Source organism: Cibotium barometz, chromosome 42, assembly GCF_041138505.1.
Source record: "Cibotium barometz isolate CiBa-2024 chromosome 42, ASM4113850v1, whole genome shotgun sequence".
NCBI lineage: Eukaryota > Viridiplantae > Streptophyta > Polypodiopsida > Cyatheales > Cibotiaceae > Cibotium > Cibotium barometz.
In genome coordinates, this window is record NC_141087.1 from 39224139 (window position 1) to 39251606 (window position 27468).

The 27468-nt window shown below is 43.9% G+C and overlaps 1 protein-coding gene across 2 annotated transcripts; it reads left to right on the top strand.

The window, feature by feature from the left end:
* Positions 1-253: 253 nt before the first annotated feature.
* Positions 254-24307, top strand: LOC147614461 (haloacid dehalogenase-like hydrolase family protein). 2 transcript variants are annotated; one of them, XM_086780995.1, is made up of 12 exons: positions 254-854; positions 13503-13718; positions 13844-13939; positions 14036-14195; positions 14366-14443; positions 14564-14664; positions 14762-14854; positions 15451-15522; positions 15606-15725; positions 23188-23238; positions 23402-23590; positions 23702-24307. In XM_086780995.1, exons 1-12 carry the CDS (start codon positions 465-467, stop codon positions 23870-23872), a joined length of 1737 nt encoding a protein of 578 aa, XP_086637121.1. In that variant the 5' UTR covers positions 254-464; the 3' UTR covers positions 23873-24307. The 2 variants fall into 2 exon arrangements, with proteins under 2 accessions (XP_086637121.1, XP_086637123.1); XM_086780997.1 differs by lacking the exon at positions 14762-14854 and having other exon boundaries at positions 255-854.
* Positions 24308-27468: the final 3161 nt, after the last annotated feature.

Sequence of the window (27468 nt, forward strand, 5' to 3'; positions counted from 1 at the left end):
TTGGTTATCCAAGTAAACATCTATGTTGCCTATTGCATATATCTTTATGGATAGCTGCATGTAAGATGCAATCTATGCTGTCTCCCCTGTTGCCCTACACCGTGAGGGCTTGGGTTCAATACCCGCCCCCTCCTCCCCCATGCCTCATGGCATGGGGTATGTCCATTTCGGCACTAATATAAAAATAAAATAAATAAATAATATCCTCTCAACATGCATTCTAGGCAAGACTAGTTTTGCGTGATTACATGTGGTCTTTGAATTATTGAAATTGGTTGCCCACCTTCTTGTTCAACTCACATGCGGGTCCGAGTAGAACATAGAACCAACCAACCAATGACGATAACCACTAAGAGCGAGAGTATATATATATGTGCGTATATGTTACATAGTTACATGTAAGGTGGAAGTGGTGCCGGAGTTGAGCGATTGTCGTGTCCGGCCGGGCCTCTTTCGACGGAAGAATGGCAACGTCCGGCATGCGGTCGCTGCTCTGTCACCACCACCACCATCCTCCGCCTCATCATCTTCGTCCCATTGCCATCTCTCGTCTGCTGTGCTCTGGCGCATCCTCCCATCGTCATGACCGTCAAGCACCTCGTGCTCTGGGGCCACTCCGTCCTCGTCTCAGCTTTGCTTTTCCGCTGGCCCCTTGGAAAGCTGCCGGAACCTTCTCATCATCACGGCATCCCACCCGATCCACCGCTGGTTCTGCTACTTCAAGCTCTCCCAAACCCCAACGCTCCAGCAGCACCAAGCCCAAAAAGGAGCGTGTCCAGAAGCCCAAGCGGGACCCCACCTTCAATGTCCCTGTCATCCTTGAAGACTCCCTTGATTCAAGCCCTGAACTGGAGGTAGGATCTCGTTTTATAACTAGGTCTGTTTTTTTTTTTTTGTTGTTGGGATAATAATAAGGAGAGATTCTATTATTATTGTTTTTATTTTTTTTGGATCACAAGAGAGATAACCTTGCATTTTACAAAACAAAGACATTTCAGCTTGGGATACCTTTTATTTAGGAGTTTTCTGGATGCCTGAACACCATTGGATGGGTCACTATTCCTATGACAAGAAAGCTATTGGTACGGAGTGGGTTTACAAGGTTCAAGGTCAAAAGAAAGTCTGATGGAGGTACAAAGCAAGACTTGTGACAAAGGGATATGCTCAGAAAAAGGGCATTGATTATGATGAGACTTTTGCACTTACTTCTAGGATGACCACCATCAGAATATTATTGCATCGGTTGTCCATATCATGGATGGAATGTACGTCAATTGGATATCAAAACAACCTTTCTTAATGGGGACTTGCACAAGGAAGTGTATGTGAGTCAGTCCATGGGTTTTGTGGCGCATGGTCAAGAAGGGAAAGTATGTAGATTATGCAAGGCATTGTATGGCCTCAAACAAGTTCCTCGAGCTTGGTATGAAAAGATACATGCTTATTTGACTAGCCAAGGCTTCTAGAATAGTCCAACGGAGAGTATCCTCTACGTCGAGCTAGACAAAGAGGATTTGATTATCATCATCCTATATGTGTATGATATGAAATTGTAGCATTCAAGGTAGATCTTGAATCCTCATTTGAGATATCAGATCTCAGGCTATTACACTATTATTTGGGCATACAATTTGTACAGTTATAAGAGGGCATTGTTTTGCTATAGTTTAAGTACATAAAGAGGTTGCTACAAAGGTTCAAATTTCAAGATTGTGAGCCTATTTCTACTCCAATAGAACCCGCGTTTAGGGGTTAGTGACAATATCTTGCCAGCGGTTAAGTGTTGAACTATAGGAGAGTCTTTCCACATGATTTTGTGATAAGTCTTTCTACATGATTTTGTGATGAGTTGTTTGCAAGTGAATGCAGATTGCACTCTGTGGCTCACAATTTAACCTTAGCTCATCTGTTCCTATTCCTCTCTGGCAACATCAATCTGCTATAGACAAGGAATGGACAGTTATTACTGGCCTCATAGCTTGGAAAAGTAATGAGATCTGTTTACTGGCCTCATAGTGTAGCGGATTTGGAGATCTAAACTTAGATGACACCTAGATTGATAGTTGTTAGTTATTAGCATCACTGTGCAGGCATTAACAATTAATGGCAATAGTGTTGCTTTGAGAATGGAATCCTTGGCAAATCTAGATTCAATGAACTGAATAAGGTTGCGTTTGTGAAACCATGGGATCATGGATTGTTTTTTTTTTCATCTCTAATGGGACCTTAGTTTGCACTTCTAGATTCCTGGTTGATGATATCAATACTAAGCTATGTCTGATGCTACTATCCTTGGGTGAGCCTGAATGGCTCTATGGTTGGGCGGCGAGCTAGATGCCTAAGTCTTTGTGTGTTTTCCGTTTTGTTTATACTTAATCTCGCGGGGTTTGTTAGCTTGTGCGCTTGACATTGGTATCAGAGCTAGACTTGCGAGAATTAAGTGGGGGGAAACACTCTGGAAGGAGAGGAGAAAATCCATTGCGTGGATCTTACGGGTTCTAATCTGTGGGCTATTTTTGTCTTTCAAGGCTTGGTTGTATGGGACACTTAGTGTAACATGACTACTATGCAGAAGCGTGCATTAATGATGATTAATGCAAAGCAATAAAGATTAACACTAATCACATACTCATGATGTTGAGATATCGAGCTCATCTAGTGAGGCGGTGGACACTGATGACCCGCTTGGGGGATAGGCCCCACACTTACACCACTGGCATGGTTGGTGAGATCATGGGTGATATACGGCCAGTGGGATGACAGGCTGTGTGACAGCCATTCTAGAGACTGGCATAGTTATAGCGCCAGCTCATTTAGTTGGGTTCACACTATAGAGAACTCTAGTATTTTTTTGGTTGAGTACCTTTTCATATTGGGTGTACTCTTATCTTTGTATATGGTGTGTTGAGTGTTGTGTGAAGAAGAAGAAGATTTTCAGCCTTTCACCTTGTGTGCTCTCTTTTAGGGTTTTGTGAGTGTGTGTATGCTTGCAAGAGCTCAAGCTCTCTTTTTCCCTGCATCTTTTCATGGTATCAGAGCCTGGTTCATGCTAAGGGCTGAGCTGCAAGCAAGAGAAGCACAGGAAGCAGTACGAGGGTAAGAGCTTCATCTACTCTTCCCTATTCGTGTTGGCGACTACACCCTTGTCGGGAGCTCTACGGGAGGCACCGACAAACGATCTCTGATTGAGGAGCTTTCTTCGTGGGAGTAAAGCTATAGGGCAACTATAAAGCTTTATTGGATAGTGTTTTTCGGGCCGAAAACGCGTTTCGGGTGCGTTAGGACCTCCGTTTTTCAGAAAGCAGGCGATTTCGAGCACTGCGGGTAAGTCATCGATTCTCTGCAGAACTCTGTTTTAAGAACTGCAGGAAGACAGATTGGTTGTGCAGACATTGTGTGTGCTGCAGGGAGGTCAACAGTTGCCATTGGGTGTATGTATGCACATTGAGGTCACGGGTTGTGACATTTGAGTGTAGTACAGTACCGCTGCAGAAAATACAGCAGTTTGTGCAGGACAAACCAGAGTACTGTGTGTCTGGCAAGATGTCAAATGATGGCATAAATCAGATTGTTGTTGAGAAGCTTGACAAGAACAACTTCCATGCTTGGAGATAATTTCCTGATGGGAAAGGGTTACTGGGACTACATAGAAGGTGAGCATGAAGAGGCACCGGAGATACCGGAGATTAATCCGACTGCTGCAGATGTGAAAGAGTTCAAGGATTGGAACCAAGGAGCCAGAAAAGTTATGTATTGGCTCTCTATCAGTATACAGGACACCATGATTGGGCACATACAAGATGCCAAGTCCCCCCAAGGAGGCGTGGGACACCTTGGTAAAACTCTATGAAACGAATACCAAGGCACGAAAGATACAGTTGAAGAATGAACTTCATACTGTGGAGAAAAAGAGTATGTTTGTGAATGACTATGCATTGAAGATCAAGGGTATTGTGGAATCCCTTGCATCTATTGGCGTTTCAGTAGATGATGATGATAAGGTGGAAGTCTGTCTACGTGGTCTCGAGCCACAATACAAGGCGTTTAAGACGTCTATTCAGACTCGGAAAAACATTCCCAATTTCATAGATTTGGTGTCTGTTGATTATAGAAGAGAAGAGCATGGGTGAAGACCAACAGTCTTCACAAAACAAAAACAGTTTAGAGCAACAGGCCTTCTACACAAGTTTTGGAAGAGGACGAGGTAGACGAGGCCGTGGACGCGGCCAAGGAGGTGGCCAAACAGGTAATCAGAATTATGGCCAGCAGCAGCAGCAACAACAACAGTCCCAGAATTCACAACAACAATAACACGCAGGTGGAAGAGGCCAATTCAGAGGCAAGGGGAGTCAAAGAGGTCGTGGAAATTGGCAAAGGCAGTATAATGATACACGTGGATGCTTTTATTATGGTAAGCCTGGACATGTGCAGGCAGATTGTTATAAGAAGCAGGCTGACATGCAAAATGGAAAATTGCACCAAAACAACTATGCATCCTCGAGAAGAAATAATGAGGATAATGAAAGGTTGTTTGTTATGCAGCATGTCGTTAATGCCATGTCTGAAAATGTTGAAGCAACACATAAAGATGATGTACAAAGGTGTTGCTATGGCAGCATGTGAGGTATCTCCATTTTGCGTCCCATGTGACTATGCTCCATCCATCAATCCGCCTCCTGTGTAAAAAAGTCCAAGATCCTTCGCATGCTGTAGAAACCACAAGATACGCAAACCTGCCTCCCAAAGAGTCCTTTGCAAACATGAGCTTAACAGCCTTATCAAGAAGCTTCCGTCCAATTTGGTATGCATCAACCAAATCAATGAACCATTCTGCTTCCAAGTCAAGGAGGCATCATACTGCTCACAAGGATCAACACCTATTACGGTGGGATGCCAAGTCCTGGAAACCTGCTGAAGACCACTCGAGGCCTTCGGAAACCTGTAACCAACTCCCTCTGAATCTGGAACCACAAAGCCTGGAGAATGTGTAACATCCACCTCCTTCTGCAAGTAATCAACTGCCACCTGCTTGGCCTTCCAATAGGTCCTTGTGGAAAGAACTTCATCATCTACAGGAGTTTCTTTGTCCCGAATGCTACGAGACATCAGAGCATAAGTTACTTGTAAAGTTTTCTTTGACTGACGAACACAAGAACTACCAACATCTGTACTGGAAAGTTCCTGCCAACTGCTGTCATCAACTGGCAAGCCATCCACCATTTGGTCCTGGAAAGCCTGCACCTGCAGCGTATCCATAGTTAAGTGGCCATTACCAGACTACCACTCATCACCAAACTGAGGACCTGGGAGAGAGAGTGCTGAAAGTTTGTAAACTCCATTCTCCACTCCGCTTTCCCAAACTACCTGGCCTGTTGTTTTGTCCCGGAGAGCAACAAAATGCTCATCAAACTCCACTCGTATGCCAGTCTTGCAAACCTGATGCATTGTCAACAGATGAAAACCAAGTGATGGAACATACAACACCTGGGAGGAATGCTTCCCTCCTCTGCCATCGGGAACTATCTCCAACCTGCCCTCACTGTGAACTGGGATAGTGGATGTATCCCCAGTAAGAATGTGACCAGAATACCTGTAGAGATTCTATAAAGCCAAACGGGAAGGAGTCATGTGCCTGGAAGCACCACTGTCTAGAATCCACTCCCGAGTATCCGTAGCGGAGAGTCCTCCAACCTCCTCCTTGTACGAAGAAATGAAACATCGGTGTCCATCACCTCCAGGTGCACAAAAGCTGGAGTCTTCACGGTTGCTGTCAAGGATTTTGCACCCTTCTCGGTGCTCCGCTTGGGACACTGCCTCCAATAGTGGCCTTTCTCGCCACAATCATTACAGGTCCTCTCTGCCTTCAGTTTCTCGCGGTCTGAGTCGGACTTCTTCTCAGAAGACTTCTTCGGTGAAGCCTTCCCTTTGCCCTTGTTGTTATGGCCTTTCAACCGTTGGCCAATTAAGGCCTCTGAACCTCTGCCCTGTGGAGAGTTTGTGAATCTTTCCTCCTGGTCCAAGACCATGGACACAAGCTCCTCCCATGTGATGGTGCTGAGCTTGCCATTGGTAATCAACGAAGAGTAAAATGCTGAGTACTGAGAGGGCAAATGTGACGGCAACGTTATGGCCATATCCTCCGATGATATCTCTTTCCTAGCCTGGAGAACTTCATGCTGAAGAGCCTGCAGCTTGTTGATGGGCTCCCGCATTGTCGATGACTTTGCAGGATTCATCACCCGTATCTGAACTTCCAAGGAGGGCGATACCCTGTTGTAGAGAGAAGCCAAATGCTGGCCAAATACCTCTGGCCAACGTCATATGCTTGATATGATTGATGCAATTGAGGAAAATGAAAGAACGGACTCTGGCATTGACACGATCCCATAACTGTGCCTGTGCCTCATGTTCCTTCCGAATCGAGGGTAACTCCCCTTCCTCTAACTCCGGCCGTGGAACCCCAACAACAATGAAATCAGCAAGGTTGTAACTTGTAAGACTCCAAAACAGACTCCATCATTACCTTCCATATGCCGTAGTTGTTCTCGTCCAACTAACGGTCCACTGGGAACATGGGGAGTGTCGGGATCTTCACGTGCTTCTCAGCCATTTCAAGTAAATCCGCCATTGCGGGGGTGTAACTGAAAAGGGTGGGTGGGTGAGGAACTAAACCTGCAAGTGGCTGTCCAGCAAATCAGCCCGCCTTCCTCTTGCTTCTCCTCTTCTCGTACGGTCCAAAACAGTCCAATCAGCAACAAAACAGCCCCCCTCTTGCTCACACAGTTCCCAAGATCTTCCAAGAGCCTAGAGCTCTGATACCATGTCAGAATATGCAGCGGAGATGAAGACAAGATCTGAAAACACAAGAGCAAGTGCACTGCAGAAAAACACAGCAATAGAGAGGGAGAGAGAGAAGCGTATAACTCTGCTATATACACAAGAAAATCTCGGAGACTGAATACAACATGTGTGGGGGCAAGGGGCCATTTTATATGGCCCCTATGATTCAGTCGGCCAGTAGCAAGGACAGCTGATAGCATCAAAAGACACCTGACTTGCTGAAAATCTCAGTCGGCCAGCTCTTGTCAGTCGGCCAGCACACGTGTGAAGTCGGTCAGCCACAGAGAGACGGGGAGCAGCAAGAGCAGTCGGCCATCACCTGGATCAATCCCAGAACCATAGGACAGCCTCCCACACCTGGTAAAAATAGGGAAAAATTATGGAGAGTGGGGAAAAATGAGAAAACACCTAAATTGGGCGGGCACACCCACAACAGAGGCCCTGGTGTAAATATACAGATAGGAGATGACTACTAACATAACTACTCCGTAATTTCTCGGGATTCATATTCTTAATTCTCTATTATCCATGGACATGGGTGTTCGATACTACGTGCAGCCATGGTATGTTTATGGTTGAGCTTCCCATGTATGTGTATGCGAGTTGTATCTACGAGATCCTGGCTGCAAAGAAGCATGTTAGGCATTTGATGGATCTTGGAGAGCCAAATGCCATAGCCTTTGTAAATTTCAAGTACATGTAAATAGATGGGGTTTCTTCCAAAATATGTGTTTAGATGCATACATTTGTGTGCATGGCTCCAGGCTTATTTTATTTGTGTCTATTGTTTTATTTGCCTGGATTTCATTGCATGTGAAGCTCATGGATGTGGGGACGCCTGGATTGCACCCATGGGTTAGTAAGCTGCATAATTTGTCTTCAGTTAACTTTTAATGATGAATTTGTACAGGAATAGTAGATATTTGAAGGCAGCCGACTCTTATGCGGGTTTTCTATCTCCATGCATGCATGCATGTATGTCAGTTCAATTATTCATGGTTGGTGATCTTCTTCTCCATGATGAGAACCCCCATGCATGCATCAAATGTCCATAGCATTATGTATTGCATTTGGTTCTCCAAGATTCATCAAATTCCTAACATGCTTCTTTGGAGCTAGGATCTCGTAGATACAGTTGCATGTAGTGTCCAACACCCATGTCCACGGATAATAGAGAATTAAGAATATGAATCCCGAGAAATTAGGGAGTAGTTCATGGATAATAGAGAATTAAGAATATGAATCCCGAGAATTAAGAATATGAATCTAACATGCACGTTCCTAAAAGGTGAATTTGGGCATGTTCTTGGATTCATCTAGGTATATATATATGAATCCCGAGAAGATGGAACAAATGCATGGATCTTCATCAGATTTGGAGACCGGGTAGAGTTTTGAGTGAAAAGGTTGCCAAGAAGGTAAGGATGACAGGTTTGGGAGTCCAAGAAGAGACAAAGGGATGCTGACAGTCATCCAAGAATAGCAGTTGGAATCCCGTCATCAAGTTTAGCAGAGGGGGGTGTTGATAAAGTTGCACAATGCGAAAGCAAAACAAAAGGAGAGAGGGAGAGAGGTAGAGAGAAAGAAAGAAAGAAAGATTTTATTAACGTCTTCCAAAAGACTGAACTCAGCCTATGAGACAAATCAGTGTACCTGTGTGGGGTATCCTCTGTCATCCCAACAAAATGAAAAAGTACTGAACTAAAAAAGCTGAATCTGGGTGTGCAATAAGTGGGGGAGGTGATGGAGCTCTACTACTAGGAGAATGCAAAGCTATATGCATGGAGTATACAATCATGATATGCAACCTAGCTAGCTCCATCCTGTACCGTACTGGGGGTATAGAATGGTATACATCAATGAAGGGGGTGTCCACAGCTCCCTGAAGAACATGCCTGGGTCTGCTCTGAAGTGAGCCAGTCGCTCCGCACCCTCTCTGTGAAACTGAGCTCTGATCTCTGTCATCTCTCTCTGGTATAGGCGTGGTGTTTGAAAGCTAGGTGTCCTCCGTCTCCTGCGGGCTCTGAGTGTCTCTGTTCTCTGGAGAGTAATTCCCTGCTGTGTAGGGGCTGGGAGTGGGGTGGATCTCTGAAAAAATGTAGTAATCTGTGTCTGTCGTCCCCCCTTTGGAGCTGTCTGAGCCTGTAATGATGTCTCTCTGTGACACTGTATGTCTAGAATGAATCTCCCTAGTATGCGCTGGTCTGCTGCCCCAAAGATCTAGTGTAGGGAATGTGGCTCTCTGAATAAAATGGGATATCTCTCTCTGATGGCTGTATATGCCCTGCATTTGCATGCATAATGCTCCTCACTCTCCACCTCCTCTCTGCACAATCTGCATACCCTCTCCTCTCGGGGGATCCGTGCTGCTCTGCCAGTCTCGATCTCCAATTGATGTGATGAGACTCTAAGCTGACCAATAGCTACTCGGGAGCCGTGTGGTAAAAAGCCCTCCATGTATCTAGGTCTCTCTATAAATCCATCATCAGTGATACTCATGAAGTGATCTCTGTAGTATAGCATCTTCGGTGGAAGAGGCTATGTAGGTGATATCCATGTACCTCGTGTATAGAGCTGCCATAGGTCCTGTCTCAATACTCTGTTCCTCTCACTATGAGAGAGACGGATATGTGGTGCATCCCTATCATACTGGAATGGTGGTAGATGATCCATGTCTAGGCCATGCTGTGAGAACCAATGTGTGACTTGTGCATACCATGATCCTCTGTCTCCTGCCTTAGCCAGCTGTCTAGATGCCTCAAATGTCTAGAGAGAGGGAGATATTAGAAAATGTACAACTTATTATGTAACATGAGGCTTTACAGTGGCAATACCAGCCAACAGATGATGTCGAACAAGTGGTGTATGAATGGATTGGTGAATTACAAGTGAGAGGAGGGGAGGCCTTTATATAAGGAGTGTAGCTGGCCGATTGCCCTCAAGGAGCTGGCTGATAGTAGCCCCTGACATGGAAATCCCCATCACGACTAGCACAAATGAGAAAATACACGAGATAAATGTCGAACCTAATACAAGGCCAAGATCCCACTCAACGCATGAGATGCACAAATTCTAACACCCCCTCTGCAGCTCATAGTGTCAAAAGTCCGAAGAAGAAAAATAAAGAAGATGCGACCATGGACACCCTAGTATTGGCCGATACTGATTAAAGTAGGACAATGCAGAGGCGGAAGGATAAGCAAGACGAAAGAGAGAGTAGAGAGAGCTTGTGGACAAGATTACCTTTTATATTAGCTTGAAGCTTTACAATGGCAATAGGCCAACAAGAGATGTTGAACCTGTGCAAGGGAAGTGGATGAAATAGTGAATAATGGGGAAACTCCTTATATAGTCCACGTGGGAGCTGGCCGACTACCTCTAGGGCTGGCCGATTGGCACAAGACAAATAAATAGGATAAAAATATGTAAAATACCCAAAAATAGCTACAACCCCAAAACACCGAGTGCATAAATTCTAACACTCCCTCTGCAGCTCATAGTGTGCAAGAGTTGGAAGAAGAAAAGTCGATGAAGATGCAACTATGGACCCTCCAGCACCGCGAATACTAGAATCACCTCGGAGAGAGCATCCACCAAACTGTTTCCTCGAAACAAAATGCCACAACGAACAACAAGGAACTTTGCTTGGCCACGAATTCCCACACAAGTGTGTAATGAACTCCAAGAATATATTCCCTAAGTCATTCAGTAAGTCAACATGTTAGTCATTTTTGCTCAGTTAAATCCAGTCCTCAAGATCTTGTAGGCCATCCTTAGGGTTTTCGCCTTAGGCATGCATCAGTAACCCATTCATTTTCATTCTTGCATAGCATATAGGGAGCACATGGCTTGCATCAGTATAGAAGTCAGCCTAGCAGTCCAGTAAAGATAGTCAGTTGAAGCATCTTGCATCTGCAAGGCATACATGATTTACTCATGAGTTTTTTGGGGAAGAATGACATCAATTATCAAAGGAGCAAATGGAGTGTTGGGCTTCAACTGGCATCAGCAGGGAGTTCTCTTCCACATAAGACGGAAGTGGCTCCAACATCACCTCAGGAGGTTCAGAGGTCCATGAACGATGGAGATGGTGTGTGAAAGGATTCCACAAACAGCTCAGTGGTGATGCAGGTTTTTCCAAGCAGATTTATCAGCATTTGCCATGCAGTTCCCGCAGTGGAGAAGTCTTTGGCTCGAAGGATTCAACTCCTACAGTCGACCTCAGTCGTGACAGAAGAAGACAAAGTGGGGCAGTGGTTTTTAGTGGAGGAGGATCAACAGAGGAGTCGAAGGGTTGTCAGTGTACCACCTAGCAACAGTTTAGTAGAGGGGCACGTGCACACTCAGGTGGTGTACATGTGACATGGCATTCTAGGCATTCATAAGCATTAAGTAGAGCATTCTTGGCATTAAGCATGGCATTCAAGCATTAATCCAATATTTACCAAGCAGTTAAATCATGTATCCAAGCATAGATCACAGTAGTTATAGCATGTGCACCATTGTATGGAGTTGTTACAGTACCTACAACAGTACACAAGGCATCAAGAGCATTTAGGGCATGCATCACAGCAAGTCGGGGCCTGTGGAACCAGCTGACAATAGTTGTTGGGCATTTGTGAGTCGTGGAGGACCTAGCCGAACATGCTGACAGCAGTAGCCTGGCCGACCAGCAGCATAAATCATTATAAATAGAAATCACATCATTCAATTCAGTTATCTCCTTCTTCTCAGTCTTTCGAGCCTAAGGAGCAAGGGAATCAGCAACATAGTTAGCATGTAGTCAGCATTCAACATTCAGTTCATCTCCTGCCTCCTACATAGAGGAAAACCAGCATCCAAAGGGTGGACCTCAGCATTGGAGAAAGGAACAGTCAGTCATCATCATCTACATAACAATAGAGCATCGATTAGATAGAAAGAGAAACAATGAGAGGCATACGTGGGAAATTTGACATCTATGACACCTAGACACGCATACCTCTTCAACCTTTGCATTAGGGTTGCTTTGATACAATTGTAAAGTCCTTCTGTGAATCTTTCTAAACACAGCTGAAAACCAAGGTTAGTCCTTAACCAAATCATGAGGTAACATCCTTGCTCACCTCCCAACCGTGATCGGCATCCACCAATCTCCCCTGAGCCAAGGCTAGGGCTTCCTGCACAATCCCATAGATCCGTGTCTAATTCTGGCGTCCCATACCATCGAAGCTGACCCATAGGCCTTTGACACGCCAACCTACGTACTCGCCATGTGTGTGGCATGAGCATGTCTGCTCTTGTGATCCAAGCTTGACCTTCAATGATGCATTCGCACTACCATGTCTCATAATAACCCAAGCTCTCACTTATATAGTGATAACTATGCCATAAGTAGGTAACTCCCTATAAAAGGCCATTATAATGTTGTTGGATTAGATCCATAATCTGTAGATTAGTGTCCAAGTGCATAACAATCCTCAAGATCAATGCTATCTCTTTTACTGAGATAAAAAACTGACTTCTATCTCTCTCAAAGGGCATTGCCAACATGATTCCCATTTTGGTCGAATTTGGCAATTGGTCCAGGTTGGTTGTAGCCCTACCGGTTAGCACTACCTCTGGTAATCAAGATTCACCTTGTGTTTTACATCACTCGTTTGAAAGAATGTTTGGTGAAGGTGATGAGATTGTGCTAGTGGAGGAGGTCCCTAATCTCGAGGACATGACTAGGTATATTCTTATGGAACCTGAGTTGGTTTTGGATCAACGTACTACGGCCTCGGCACACCATCTATTAAGAGTACTTGATCAAATGGAAAGGACGGTCTGAGGTCGAGGCTACATGGGAGCCAGTGTGCGTAGTCTAAAGAGTTGCTTCCTTGGATTCATTGCTGAGGACATCAATGGTTCTTAAGGGGGGAAATATGTTACGTCCCAAGGCTAACAGGGTTAAGACCTTCAGGTTGGTTAACCATAGTCTAGGGGTAAGGCATCTTAAGTGGGGGTTAGTATCTTTTATGAAACGTGTGCTATATTTGGCTTCTAGTTTATAGGAGGCCTATATAAGTGACTTTATGAGTAAGTTTGGGAGAGAGCTCCTTAGACTCGGACAACCTTGAGACTACTCCGTGCTAATACCCGATGGGTGTGTATTGGTGGTATGGGACGCGAGGGACATTGCACATGGAGCTGTCTCTGATGCTACTACCCCCTTGTGCTTGGGGGTGAGCTTGAATGGCTCTATGGTTGGGCGGTGAGTTAGATGCCTGAGTCTTTGTGTGTTTTCCGGTTTGTTTATACTCAATCACAGGGTCTGTTAGCCTGGGGGCTTGACACACCTCATTTTTAAAGTGGTAGTTCTTAATAATCCTTAATCTTGTGGGATTTGTCAGAGAAGTTTGCTATCTTTCATACTCCATACAAAGTTCTCATTTCTTAGAACCCGGTACCTGGTGATCTACTCCAATTTTGTTCAGTTTCTTAGGGTCTGTTAGCTTGGGGGCTTGACACACCTCATTTTTAAACTGGTAGGAGATTGTAGTTCTTAGTAGTCCTTACTCTTGTGGGATTTGTCAGAGAAGTTTACTGTCTTTCATACTCCATACAAAGTTTTCAGTTCTTAGAACCCGGTACCTGGTGATCTACTCCAATTTTGTTCAGTTTCACATTCTTATGTACAGGCCTTACTTGAGCAAGTTGAACATGATGGACCACTGGCAGTGAAACTAGCTGTTGATGGTATGGATAATCTGGCGCCAAGCGAGACAGTTGAGCTGTCGTTACTCATCTGTGATGATGCTTTTATCTGCAATCTCAATAAAGAATGGAGAGGAGATAATTCTCCAACTGATGTGCTCTCTTTTCCTCAGGATCAGCCTCCTGGCGTGTCATCCATTGTAAGGGTCTTGCTCTGCCCTTTTATATTTGTTCTTTTTTGCAAGTAAAAATTGAAGAAAATATTTTTGCTAGGCAGTTGCTTTTAGGTGATGTCATTATTGATGAAAGGTCTTTTGCTAGACAGTTGCTTTTAGGGGATGTCATTATTTCCTTGGATACTGCTAAGAGGCAGGCGCAAGAAAGAGGCCATGGTGTTCTAGATGAAGTGCGCATTCTTCTGGTATGGCTTTCATTGAGGTGTCAAGGTTGTGTACTTTTGGAAAAAAAAAGCCATAGAGACAAAGCAAGCTTATTTGTAAATGACTGGGGGTTTTAGGTACATGGGCTTCTACATGTCCTCGGTTATGATCATGAAGAAGGTCAGAAAGCTGCGGCAGAGATGGAGAAAGAAGAGCTGCGCATCTTACAGGGTCTTGGGTGGAACAGTAAGGGATTGATTACTGTTTCAGCTAATGAAACCTCAGGGGAAAGTAAAGGTAAGCATTGCTTCCAGAAGGTCATCTTGGGATAGAAGGCCATAAAGAAAACCTCTTGTGGGCTTTTTTAAAGCTCTGTAATGGGCATGCAATTCGATAGACTGGTTGCAGTCAAGTTTTGTAAACAACTCAGCGTGATTTACACTTAATTCCACAACTCGGGAATGCAGAATCAAAAGATTATGTGGTTTCAAAAGGCACATGGAAAAGGCGGCCTCTTTTCAGGGTGCTTCTTTGTGATATGGATGGTATTTATATGCATTCTTTTCCATTATTCCCAAGAAGGTGTTTGGTTGATCGACATGGTATGTCTTATGGATGTGTTCAAGCTTTTGCCATGCCTTCAAGCGGTGTAGTAACCTTTGCAGGTACCTTACTTAACAGCAGGAGTAAGATCACAGAAAAGACAGCAGCTGCTCTCAAAGAAGCTATTGAACGTGGAGTCAAGGTTATCATAGCGACTGGAAAGGTTCAAAAACCATGCTGCATGCTTGCTGCTTGATGTCGATCGGATAACCTTTGCTGTAGAGTGGCAGTTCAATTTTGTTCTTTTGTTTATCTTACAGACAAGACCGGCAGTGATAACTGCGTGCCAACCTGTTGGTCTCGTAGGTGAAAATGGTGTGGTTTCAGAATCTTCACCAGGAGTCTTTGTGCAGGTAATTTCTGGCCAAAAGGACACTGTGGTGGTTGAATAGATACACACTTGCCACTTCCATTTGCTGTGTGAATCTGCAAACAGACTGCAAGGAAAGACTCCAATCTCAATTGATGATTTGATATAGATTCTTGTTGCTTGGCCCTATGGTGGCACCAAGTCTTATTTTTCTTGCAATTGTTGTGATTGCAACTCTGGCCAGAAACCTTGCCAAGTGGGGTGGCCATGTGACATGTAGGGCAGCACAGTGCTGCTGCTACTACTACTACTCTACTCCCATTCCCTCCCTCTTTTCTACAATCTTCCAGCTTTAATTTTTCTTTTTCCTGTTACAAAGGCTTTAAGGGGATGCTCTAGGAATCTTCTATCATACTTATAGTACGTCAGTCTTTGAGGCCAATCTTCCTTTCGTTTCTCTTAAAAAATCATGAATGCTGTGTGTGCGCGTGCACGTGCGCTTGGTAATTTGATGTTTTGTGTATGATTTCATTTGTTTGACTGGACTAAAAGCTGCAACCTATGGTAATAATCTATTCAGTGCATCAATGTTTGTGTCCCAGTATTAAATACTGAAGAATTTTAATTTCTACTTTTCAGGGGCTTTTGGTTTATGGTCAACATGGGACAGTGGTGCACAATCAACTTCTAAACCGGGATGTGTGCATCAAGGCAAACACCTTGAATCATTTTGTCTGTTGACTGTTAAGAAGAGTTCAATTTTATGTGTAGTTGGTGACACATTGTTTTTACAGGCTTTTCAATATTCTTTAGAACAAAAGCAACCACTTTTGGGATTCAGCGGTGATCGGACTGTAACTTTGTTTGATCACCCTCTCATAGAGCAGCTCCATACAGTATATATGGAACCAAAGGTACTTGAGCTGGATGGGATACCTTGTCTCATTGAACATTTGTTTTACAGCTTATCACACATGTGCACATGTACATCCTTCCTGCATGCCCTCCATACACATGCGCTCACAGGTCGTGCATATATTGTATTCATTGTACTCTACTAGCTGGATGGAACACCTTGTCTACCAGATTTGTCTTTATCTCAAGAGGATATGCTAGATGGTGTGTCTTCATAGCGACCATGGTGTGTCTTCATAGTGACCAAATTTCTTGGAGACTGTACTGACAACAGTCGAGTTTTTGCTTAGGTGTATTAGATAGAGGATGTATTACTTGGAGTATGTTCCATAGGGGACATGCAACCCCCCTTGATCCACATCTGCTTGTTGTTTGTAGTTTTCCCTGCATATTAGAAAGAATGGCAAATCTCTATCCTCGTTTTCATAAGTTGCAGGAAAGAAGATAATATCATTTTCACATAGGCAATCCTGTACATTTACAGGCGCTGACCATAATATACCATAGCATTCCATGAGGCAAATGATAAATTGCATTTGCTAGTATGACAGGCCCCGTGTCTGTACTGCACTTGGGCGGTGCCCAAGGGGTTTTGTCTAAACACTCTTAACCATTAATATAATTAAACACTTTAAATATGCTGGCCACAACCTTTTAACACTTCCACAACAACCCGGACAATGTCCATTTAAAAATAAGGTGCTGCTTCATTTAAAAATAAGGTGCCCCTTTTATAAGTTGTCCTGTGAATCTACTGTAAACCACTGGGTATCTTTCTGGCGGGAAGAACAACCCAGACAATGGCCTTACAAAATTCCACTATCGAAACTGCGACCACTAAGGCATCCGCTCATATGGATCACATTTCCTACTTGTAGCAACTCCAATACACTCCAAAGCAAGAAAGCATATCCACAAACAATACTCCTGAGAAAAAGCTGCACTAAATCTGTATCCACCACTACTGCTCGGCACCTGTATGTCTAGACCACCATCTTCTTCAAAAAAGAGTACAATGGGGGACTGTAGCTGGTCAAGGAAGATGACAGAGGCAATTAGATTATGTTAGGAACAAGCTTAAAGAAAAATCTCAAAACATGCCAACAAGCCATACTTGATGGAAGAGATAGAAGAGGAAAATCGATCTCCATTTGTTAATATTGTTCCATGTGCCCTGAATTTTGCTTTAATTGGAGCTCAAGTGTCAAGTGGAAAGTACGTATGGTGAGCTCTTGAGGACTTGGGAGAGATCTAGCATTGAAACATGTTTCTACATGGTGTGCTCACATACATTTCTAATAAGCTGGAATACAAAGAAACAAACTCCTAAAATCTTGGAGGGTAAGCCAATGAGGTGATAGCCCAAGTGGTGAAGGACTAGGAGGTCCTGGGTTCAAAACCCCACAAGGTTCTTCCTCGGTGGCATCACCTATGGGCAGATAAAAGCGCCTATGGGGGGGTAAAATAACAGTAACTATGGGAGGATATTGAGCCTAAGGCTAGTCAGAGAAGAAAAATCGAGGAGGGTACTATATTTGGACAACTTTGAATGGAAATTCCATTTGTGTCATAACGTCCGTAAGCTAAAGCAAATGGGGGAACTTGCCGAAGCAATTTTGATAGAAGGTCTACGAGTTGAGATATTTTTAGAGATGAAGTTTATGGAGTGAGACATCTATTGAATTGGGACATGTGGTAGGACAATGGATGAAAAAGTGAGACAAGTGGCCTCACACTTGTCACCTCGGTTCTCCACTTGTCATTATAACTTTTTCAGCTCATGAGAGCCCCGAATCTATAAATTGGAGTCCTCTCTCTTCATTTGAGGAGGCTCTCTTGTCCTTTTCTCCAGCTCTCTCACTAGGATACCAACCGGGTTATCCAGTTAGATCTTCTCAGCCTCTACACCCATCGCACATGGATCACACCTCCGGAGCTCCCCACGAAGATGCACTGCTACAAAAATCACTTCCTCACACTCACTGAGGATGGATTCATCCAGCAGTCGGGCTACTTGAGTGTTCACATGTCCCATGCCATGCGTCACTGAGGATGGATTCATCCAGCAGCCAGGCTACTTGAGTGTTCACATGTCCCATGCCATGCGGATTGTGATTGGCCAGATACGGGTTTCATCCCACCGCATCAGAGTGGAGACAGGTAGAGTTGAGCGCATCTTCAGAGCCAGGAAGCTCATATGGAGATCCGGAGAGGAGAGGATCTACCGATTATGCCATATAGATGTTGAGACGGAGGAGCATTACATATGCCGCTGTCCAGTATACTATGAGATCCGCGAGAGGTTTCACTGTTTATTTCGTGAGGGATTTGGTCCACTCTCCAGGATCATTGACTTCCAGGACCAACATTGCCTAGGCCTCTTCTTGCTTGAGCTCCGCAGACACAAGGACACCTTCTTGAGAGATCTCCCTCTCCAGCCACCCCGCCCCCTCCCTCTCCAGCCAACCATCACGAGTTTCTTCTGGACCTAGGAGGTGGAGGACACCGATATAGTGGATCTTGTGGACCCTCCACGAGCTGCTCTAGACCTACCTTGCCCAAGAGGAGTTACCTCGGACCGAGCCTCCGCACTCCAACGTGCCTGACGCCCCAGGCCGTCGGCCACGATCACCTCATCAACTCTAGATCCAGGACATGCTCCACCGCCATTGAGCTACCTTTCCACCTAACATAGCTGAGGGAGACCTCTCGGCCATACTCATTAGCCCCATGCTTGATATTTTAGAGAGTGGTATACCATCTACTCGGAGTTGGTGCTGCTCTCATGTTTCTATGTTCTTAGTATTCCATGATGAGTTTCCATGCACAGTTTTGTATCACCACAGTGAGTTAGCTATGTTTATGTTTTCTTTCTGTTTTATTTTCCATTCCACGATGAGATATACCATGGACATTATTGTACCTCTTTGGTCTCATAGGCCCATTTGGTCTTTAGTAGACACTTAATATATCTTTCTTTCTTTCTACCATGTTGGCTGCTCGTATTCTTGTCTACAACTCTCTATGGAGAGTCTCTACACACTCTCTCTTTCTTGTCCTCTACAAAAGGATACTCTACCTCTCTGGCTTTTCCATGGCGGCATTCTTGCTATATCAGGTGTACTTGCCATTGTACTTGTTGTACTGGCCATTGTAGCTCCTGTACCATAAGTCACTGTACTTGTTGTACCAGCCTATGTACCTGCTGTACCAGCCCTTGTACCTATTGTACTGTTCCAAATTCTGTACTTGCTGTACCGACTCTATTGGTGCTGCATATATGGATAATTCGGCATCTCCTGTGGGGAGAGTAAGGCTCTCAAAGCTTGTACATGATATTTTTCTCCTTGGGTAATAAAATACTCCAAGGTGTTGGGGGGGGGGTCCCATTCCGGCCTTTATGTGGTGTAAGATTTGCACACCTCCCGTTTAGATTTTTGTGGAATTAAGTGGCGTATGTTTAAGGTTGTGGCCAATTTAAGTGTGCATTAATGGCCAAGTGTTTTGTGGAACCCCTGCCCACTTGGAGTTGCCCAAAAATTGTATCACTGTTTTGTCCGACTTCAAGAAAGCTTTGGACATAGTCTTAACACAAGCTTTTTGAAAGAGTTTAATCACAAAAGATTTTGGACAGATTGGCAGATTCAGTTTTGAGGACAGAATCATTTGGGTGATATATGTGTTGGCAAATCACTAACAAAGAAAGGGTAGACCCGGAGTATATGGTAGAAACATTGGAGCTAAGCAAGGATGGTCCCTCTCCCCAACATTGGTTGGGCTGTACATAGACCAATTTGCAAACAAATCTGTTGTTGGAACCTCCAATCAAGCACCTCTGGATGAAAAACTTGCCTCTGGACCGACCCGTTCTGATGACATAGCAGCCACCGATGAGAATCCTCCTTGACAAGCCCAGGCTCAAACACCTCTTGTGAGAACTGTGCTCCCAGAAGGCACTGAAGCCGTTCCATCTGCCAAGGCACCTGCTTGTATGGATCACAAAAACTCCTCGTGCACAATCACAAGCAATCTTTCGGATGAAAAAATTCTCAAGATATCGGATATTGTGCAAATTCATGGACTGTAAACTCTATTCCTGTGTACCTCCTTGGTATGTATGTTCAGACCAACATCCCACCAATGGCGATACTTGATCCTCCGTATGGACGCCCTCTTGTGGAACATACTCTAGGAAACAAACCTTGAGATACAAATTAGTAAATTTTGCAGCCAGTGCCATACCATTTTCCAAGAAATTTGCTTTCCCTTGTGGTGATAGGAAACCACCAATGAAACTTCAGGTACTTCACCCAACTCTGTGGAAGGCTTGCTCTAAGGACTCTTCCTTTCCCATTTTGCTGAAAACAAGAGCAGATGCTGCAAGCTTCCCAGCGCCATGCGACCTTTGCCCACTAGAATTGTGCTTTCCTGCTATAAACTGTAATAGTTCTTGGGTGGTCACAATTCTTGCTTCTGTGTTGAATGTCCTGAGAGTGATGATGCCTAAAGATCTATTCCATATGAGAAAGTATTATACACACACACACACACACACACACACACACACATACACACACACACGCACATATCATACACACACACATGCACGCACATATATATATATATATATATATATATATATGTGCGTGCGCGCGCGCGCGCGTGTGTGTGTGTATCATGTCCAAGATCATATATACTGACATAGAAATCCATATGCCTATGATATATAAGAATATATGCATGCCCAAAAGAACCATATCCACTAGTAACTCTCATGAGACTCCTTCCAACTGTAGTTATGCGACGTCTGCTCTTGTGATGCCTGTCTAGACTGTAGTCATAGCGATGTTTGCTTCCATGACTCTACTCCGAATTGTAATCATGAACTCTGTGCTCAGGAAACCATTTTGAAGGAGAATGGATTTTATGATGGTAGTCAGAAGAATATGTGTGATGGCAGGCATGGTGATCTTGCAAATGGCCCTCATCCTAGCCATCATGGCGACACTGTTGTTGACTTTCGGTTGCTTACCTGCAGACCTGTGAGCTTTGGCTACTAGGGGTGGCAAGCAACGAAAGAGGCTGAGCTGAATCTGGAGTCCCTTGAAGCACACGCCTCTGCTGGACCGCAGCTATCTCCAAGCCATAATGGAAAAAAACTGAAAACTTGAAATCAGCTAGATACTAAAAATTAATCCTTCCCAAAACTTAACGATGTTCCCAATTCCTGGATTCTACCCTAATTAGGCAGGCAACGCAGATGGAAAAGGAAAATCTTACATATATTCTAGGCTTCTACTAACGCAGATGCGTACATCTTTCGAGCACAAACGTTCGAGCAGTGATTCCCGAGCGGGAACTTTAGTGTCTATCTTGTAGAGCAATTTCTTCAAGGAATCGGTAAGTAGCTAGGGAAATAACCCACAACCATACACAAATAGGTGATTGTAAGAAAAATATTTACTTGGCAAAACATCTCGAATATATTTGCTGAAGCAAAATCCCTTTAAGGGGCCCAAAGGGTATTTTCGCTGGAGAAAATACACACAAAGGGACCCCAAAGGGTATTTTTGTTTGAGAAATCATCCCCCCCCATTACCTTTTCAAGGACCTCAAAGGGTATTTTTGGTGGGGAAACTACCCACTCAAGGACCCAAAAGGGTATTTTCACCAAAGAAAATACCCCTAAGGTTATTTTTGATGGAGAAGATGCCCCTCCATTACCGTTTGAAGAAACCCAAAGGGTATTTTCGTTGGAGAAAATACCCCCCTCATGGGTGTTTTTGTTGGAGAAAATACCCCCCTCATGGGTGTTTTTGTTGGATAAAATACATCCCAAGAGTATTTACGTTGGAAAAACACCCCTCAAGACCGCTATTTTAGTGTTTTGATTGAGAAAAATGCACTATAAATTCAACATATATATGTATCTTATGTATATTCTTGGATAAAATATGTTTTTTCATGAGAGAAATTTCACCCATTAGTTTTCCGTTGCTCATACCACTCGGAGATTTTCGCTCGGAAAATGTCCGTCCCCTACTAACACAAACCTTGGTGTACTTTCTTGACACTGCGCGTTTCTTCCCTAATCAGGGCTGATCCTGTGGGTTCCTTCCTTAGTTAGGGAACCGCCACACAGACAATAATTCTGGGAAAGAGATAAAAATGCCAATCCTAAGCTCTGATACCAATTGTAGACCAACCAGTGTAGTGAGTGTTAATAGAGAGAATCATAGTGAAGACATCGGCAACACAAGCGAGCACACCCAATTATCTACTTCAATCTGGTGTGAATCACGAGAACCCAAGCTTAATTGTGCAAGATATAATGTACAATGCTATCTAGAAATTAACAGTCTTGCATGTAGCACTCTTGCATGCTTGTCTCTGTCTGCTCTTTGCTGCACAGTTTTTAGATTTGCCCGAGTCGATGACAAATGCTGATGTCCTTCTATTGCTGACAATCTCCTGCAGATTCTGCCTTCAGATGCATGCTTGGCCCTTGCTCTGGCTACTGACTGCTGTGGAAGGCTGAATATTTGATGGTGAAGGGGCCTTACCTTTTTACAGGGCTGTTTATGGCCCCTTCTTTTCATGCAGCCTGACCAACCTTTGCTGCTGCCTGACCAGGTCTGCCCACTTGCCCAACCTTCCTGACCTTCATGGGGAGCGGAACTGCCCTCTGGTCCTCTCCAGATCTTGAATGGCCGAACTGTCTGGCCTGGCAGCCTGGCAGCCTACGTTGGAGCCCATTGCTGCTGTGTCCCTCCATGAGAGATGCTACATAGTTTGGCATTACATTATGACCATCTCTATTTTATTCTTCTCTGTGAGGGGGTAGTAGAAACAGCCCTTCAAGCTGATTTGCATCTACTATAAAATGTTAAAGACAAGCCAATGATGTGTTAGCTCAAGTGGTAAAGATGTTGGATCAGCAGGAGGTCCTAGGAACCAAACCCCACAAAGGTGCTTCCTCGGTGGCATCACCTACGGGCGGTTAAAAAAACACCTACGGGCAGTGAAAAAACGATAACTTCGGGAGGATCTTGGGCCTAAGGCTAGTTGGGAAAATAGATAAATGTTAAAAGGCATGCCCGTTTCCCAGCCATTTCTGTTGCGGAATCATCTATTTCTGTTGCCGGCTCAGTTTTACCACCTTGAGCACCATGTCACAGCAGCCCATGAGGGATGTATTAGGGTGATATGAGAGCTCTCTGCTTATGTACCTAGATCAGATTTTATAGTTCTAGATTTTTGTTATCTTTTTTTATTACTATTTTGTACCTAGGATGATGTACCTCATGGATATGATATAACCTTTTGGTCTCATAGGTCATTTTGGCCTTTTGAAGACGTTAATACAACTTTCTTTCTTCCTTCCTTTCTTTCTCTCTCTCAAAAAGAAAACCCACTGTACATGCATGTGTTCTATGAGGCCTAAATTTTATTTACTGGCAGGCAGAAGTTGCACCATCTTTGGAATACCTCATCGAAAATTTCCAAATTCAGGCATGCAACCATAGTCATACCTTTCTTGCATGCCTTTCTTTTTATGCTGGGAAACAATCATATGTGGTTGTAACCTCGCAACAATCTTCATAGATTTGCAATGTTATTCTGACTCTATACAGCATTCTTGCAGCTGTTTTGACCCATATGTATTATTTAGCAGAAATTAATATTTCTGGACACTGCTGAGGGAATCTCGAGTGTGATACGGCCGTACTGGTCTCAAGCAACAAGAAATCTTGCACGTGTGGTGCAAGCACAAGATGACATGTTGGAGATCATTCCTGTTGGCTCATCCAAAGGCAAGGGAGTTGGATTACTACTTGATAATTTGGGTGTCCACCCAGATGATGTATGAAATTCTTACCTTTATTTATTTATTTAAATATTGATGGGTTTCTAGGGAAGAGTTTGATTTGGTTAATGTTTTATTTTTCTTCGATTTTTGTTGCATGCATGCCAGGTGATGGCCATTGGGGATGGGGAGAATGACATTGAGATGCTTGAGCTTGTTGGCTGGGGTGTGGCAATGGGAAACGGTGCTGCTCAGACACTTGCTGTGGCTGATGCACGGGTTGCCAGTAACAATGAGGATGGAGTGGTGGAAGCTCTACAACGTTTCGTGCTGACATGACACTTAAATCTGCAGGCAGAATGGTGAGGAAGCTTAAGCCCTATGTTGCTTGCAGCGGGTTCTTAACTGTATTTGGAGGCTGACAAATTAAAGCTGTTCACAACTTCACATCAACAAAAGATATTTTGACTGGGCCACATCCTTAAATTGTTGGGTAGGTTTGTTGTGGTTTTTAATGCTCTTCAGCCAGCCAGTCTTTACATTTTCAAAAGAGGGCTCTTGGGAACTGCACAGATGCCTCCCCATTTAAGAACATTCAAGCAGATGAGGGTCCATTGAACATAATAGATTTTCCTGATATGCGTTCTCCAATTAGTGGAGTTTTTTTACAATGAACTTCCATTCTTTTCTTTCTGCCATCTCTGTACCGGCCTTAAGAGGTCTGCAGTTCTGGGTTGAAAGATGCTTGAGTAATACACACTGTTTTATCTCTGAGTTTATCTGCATGTTTAAGTGAGATGCATACCAAAGGCATTCATCATTTTTTCTATGCCCCATTTTTCTTGTGGCCTGTGCTAACGCCATGTAGCATCTTCTCTCACTGCCAGTTAGACCAGCCTCCCGAAAACATAACATGCAAAATTAATTCCTTTAATACACATTAAGTATTTGTGAGCAACCTTGTTGGTAATCCATCCTCTATTTCCAGGTTGTACTAAGTGTCTAAGTGCCTTCAGTTTAGAAATTTAGGTATGGACATGTTGTTGCATCTGCTAGGGTAGGCAACTTGCCAAGAGGTTCTTGCTCTTTGTTTTGGGCAATCCTGGGTATAGTGATCTTTCCCTCCTTGATAATGTTGGCATGCAAGGGACACTGACTTTGATGATGGTCGTACTCCCCCATGCGTAGCAGATGACTGGATGGTTGCGAGGCATAGGTGGACGTAGTAGGTGGGTAGGTGAAAGTGCAGAAGTTAAAAGCAATAGGGTTGGTAGCTGGATTAGGAATGAGGGGTGGAAGGTACGAGGCAAGTGGAGAGGGTGTCTCAGGGTAATTGGGGACAACCGGTTACCATAGGTTGGTAATGATCAGGTGATGTGAATGAACCGTAGGTTCGTATGATCAGGTGATGTGAACGGTGCAGGATCACCGAGGCTGACGGGGTGGAAAGTTGCTCGTGAAGCTGGTGGAATCCCTTTAGATAGTAGTAATCCTTGTACTCATGACCACAAGATGAGCAGTACCGCCTCTTTGAGCACATGATCAAAAGTTTGACACAAGGAACACAACAGCACCCATTCTTAGTCTTTTGCTGGGATCTCAACTCCTTTATTGCCTGCCTCCCTCTGGTTGTTCCCAGGATTAGGATGTGCAAGGTTAGCCACACTAAACTGAGTGAGTAGTGGTGGAAGAGGTTAGGGGGGAGGAAGGCAATACCACAAGCTGAGGAAACGCATGACTTTTGTAGGGCAATATACACCTTGGAGTTGTTACAAAAGCTAGGGAAATGCACTTCTTCTGTGCCCTGATCCACTATACATGCAACAAATCCGAAGACACCACACTAGTATGAAAAATCTAGAAAATGACCTTAGTTGAAATCAATAACGTAAGCTTGATCTTTGTAAACATACAAAGTTGCATTTCAACAATAATATCAAGTATGTGACTATGCAACCCAGCTTCAACAATTTTTGGCTTGCCTTTGCAAGACTTGATGTATAGGAAATTTGTCTAACTTTAGCTTTTTTTGAAATTGAAAACCACCTCAAAACCAGGCAAATCGATTTACCTTATTCTCCCATTAATCTTTTTCATAGGTAAAACTAAATTTACTGCCCCCCTCTCTCTCATAGAGAAATTTTTGTCTTAGTTTAATTTTGGCTCCAGTAGCAGACATCACCTTCTTGACATTTATGACAACCAACCTGGTCTTGGTGGCGGGAAAGGTAAACACCACGGATGTAGGCACTTCCCACATCTAACAATCCTCCTCTTCATCCTTGAGGGTGTTGCCATTACCAAGTTCCCTACCTCCAGTGGACATCGCCCAATTGTTGCTAATGCGTGCCCAAACAAAAGCCATGAGGACGACTGAGCCAGAAGCTGAGCAAAGTGAGACCTCTCTTCCATTTTGCATAGAACGGTGGCCCACACATTCTAACAAGCATTCAAAGATCTCCAGGATGCCCCACCTATGGTGAGAACACCCTCTCTTACCCAGTCTCCCGCACTCATGAGAAGTCACATAGTTCGACAAAGAAGCACTCCTCTCAGTCAGAACCATGGTCCAGCAGTACTTGTTTGAGGTATCTCTCTATGATCTCTTGCACTTGAGCCCCACCATCTGACAATAATTCATCATACTTCTCATGCATATGGAGGAACATGAATGACATGTCAGAAGCTCATAGTGGTGGGCATGCAAGATAATGGGAAGAAGATAGCATGGGAAGAAGGTAGCAGGATGCATGGGCATAGGCCATTTTAGTACCTCTCTCATAGATAACTGGAGCCCTCAATCATGATTAGTAATTAGCAATCTTGATGGGAGGGATGGCAGGGACCATTCCGAGCATTGTGATTGATTATATGCCTATGTCTACCTACCTTCCAACGGATCATAGTGATGCATTAGACTATCATGGGCATCAGCTCTTGACTATTGATGCATCCATTACAGTGTGTGAGATTAGGGATGATGATACTTTACATGTTGATGAGCATGTGATAGTGCATGAGGAGTATAGACCTAAGTTTCTAGTACTAGATGATACTTCACATGATGTTGATGAGCATACGATAGTGCATGAGGAGCATAGACCTGAGTTTCTAGTGCTAGATGAGTCAGGTTACTCTTTTAGATCCTCTATTGATGGAGATATCTATGAATCTCTCTCTACTCCTATCTCTCATAGGATGCCTGGCAACATTTACTTAGGTTTAATGCATATACTTGGGCAGTCAGGCATTGCACATGATCATAATGATGATTTTATTGAGGTGAGGCTTCGTAGGAGAGAGGATTATGCATATGGATCTAGAGAGCTTTGCATATGGATCTAGAGAGCTTTGCATTTAATGTAGACATCTCCATAGATCCTGTACTGTTGGAGATAGATTTATCATGGGATATAGGTCACACAGGCATGGTTTAGCTCATGTCCATATACCTATTGATGTAGTGGATCATGTTTTTGACATTTTGAGTGATGCTTCATGGAATGATAGCATTGATTCACTCTTACTCTTGCATGATGCCAACCTTGAGATGTGTTCTTTTGGCTTCTACGGATGTTGACACGATCTTGTTTTCTTTGGAGCCAGGGCATTTACTTTTGGATATTGTGCACTATTTGGATTTACATACATCACATCCAAATTCTCAACTGAGTCGTTATTTGGACCATGGATTTGATAATATTTTTGGTGGTCATTTCACTTTGGATGAGGATCTTAGATACTTCCTTCTTGATCCAGGAGGCCATACATTTGTTCCATGGTTAGATGGTCTACACTATGGGCTATCCATTTGACCGAGGTGGAGTTATAGCTTCGTCCTACGTCATCGACATGGGTGTCTATCCGTTTGATCCAAGAGGATTTGCTAGCCACGGCACTGACATTGGCTCTCTACATTTCCCATTCAATCCAGG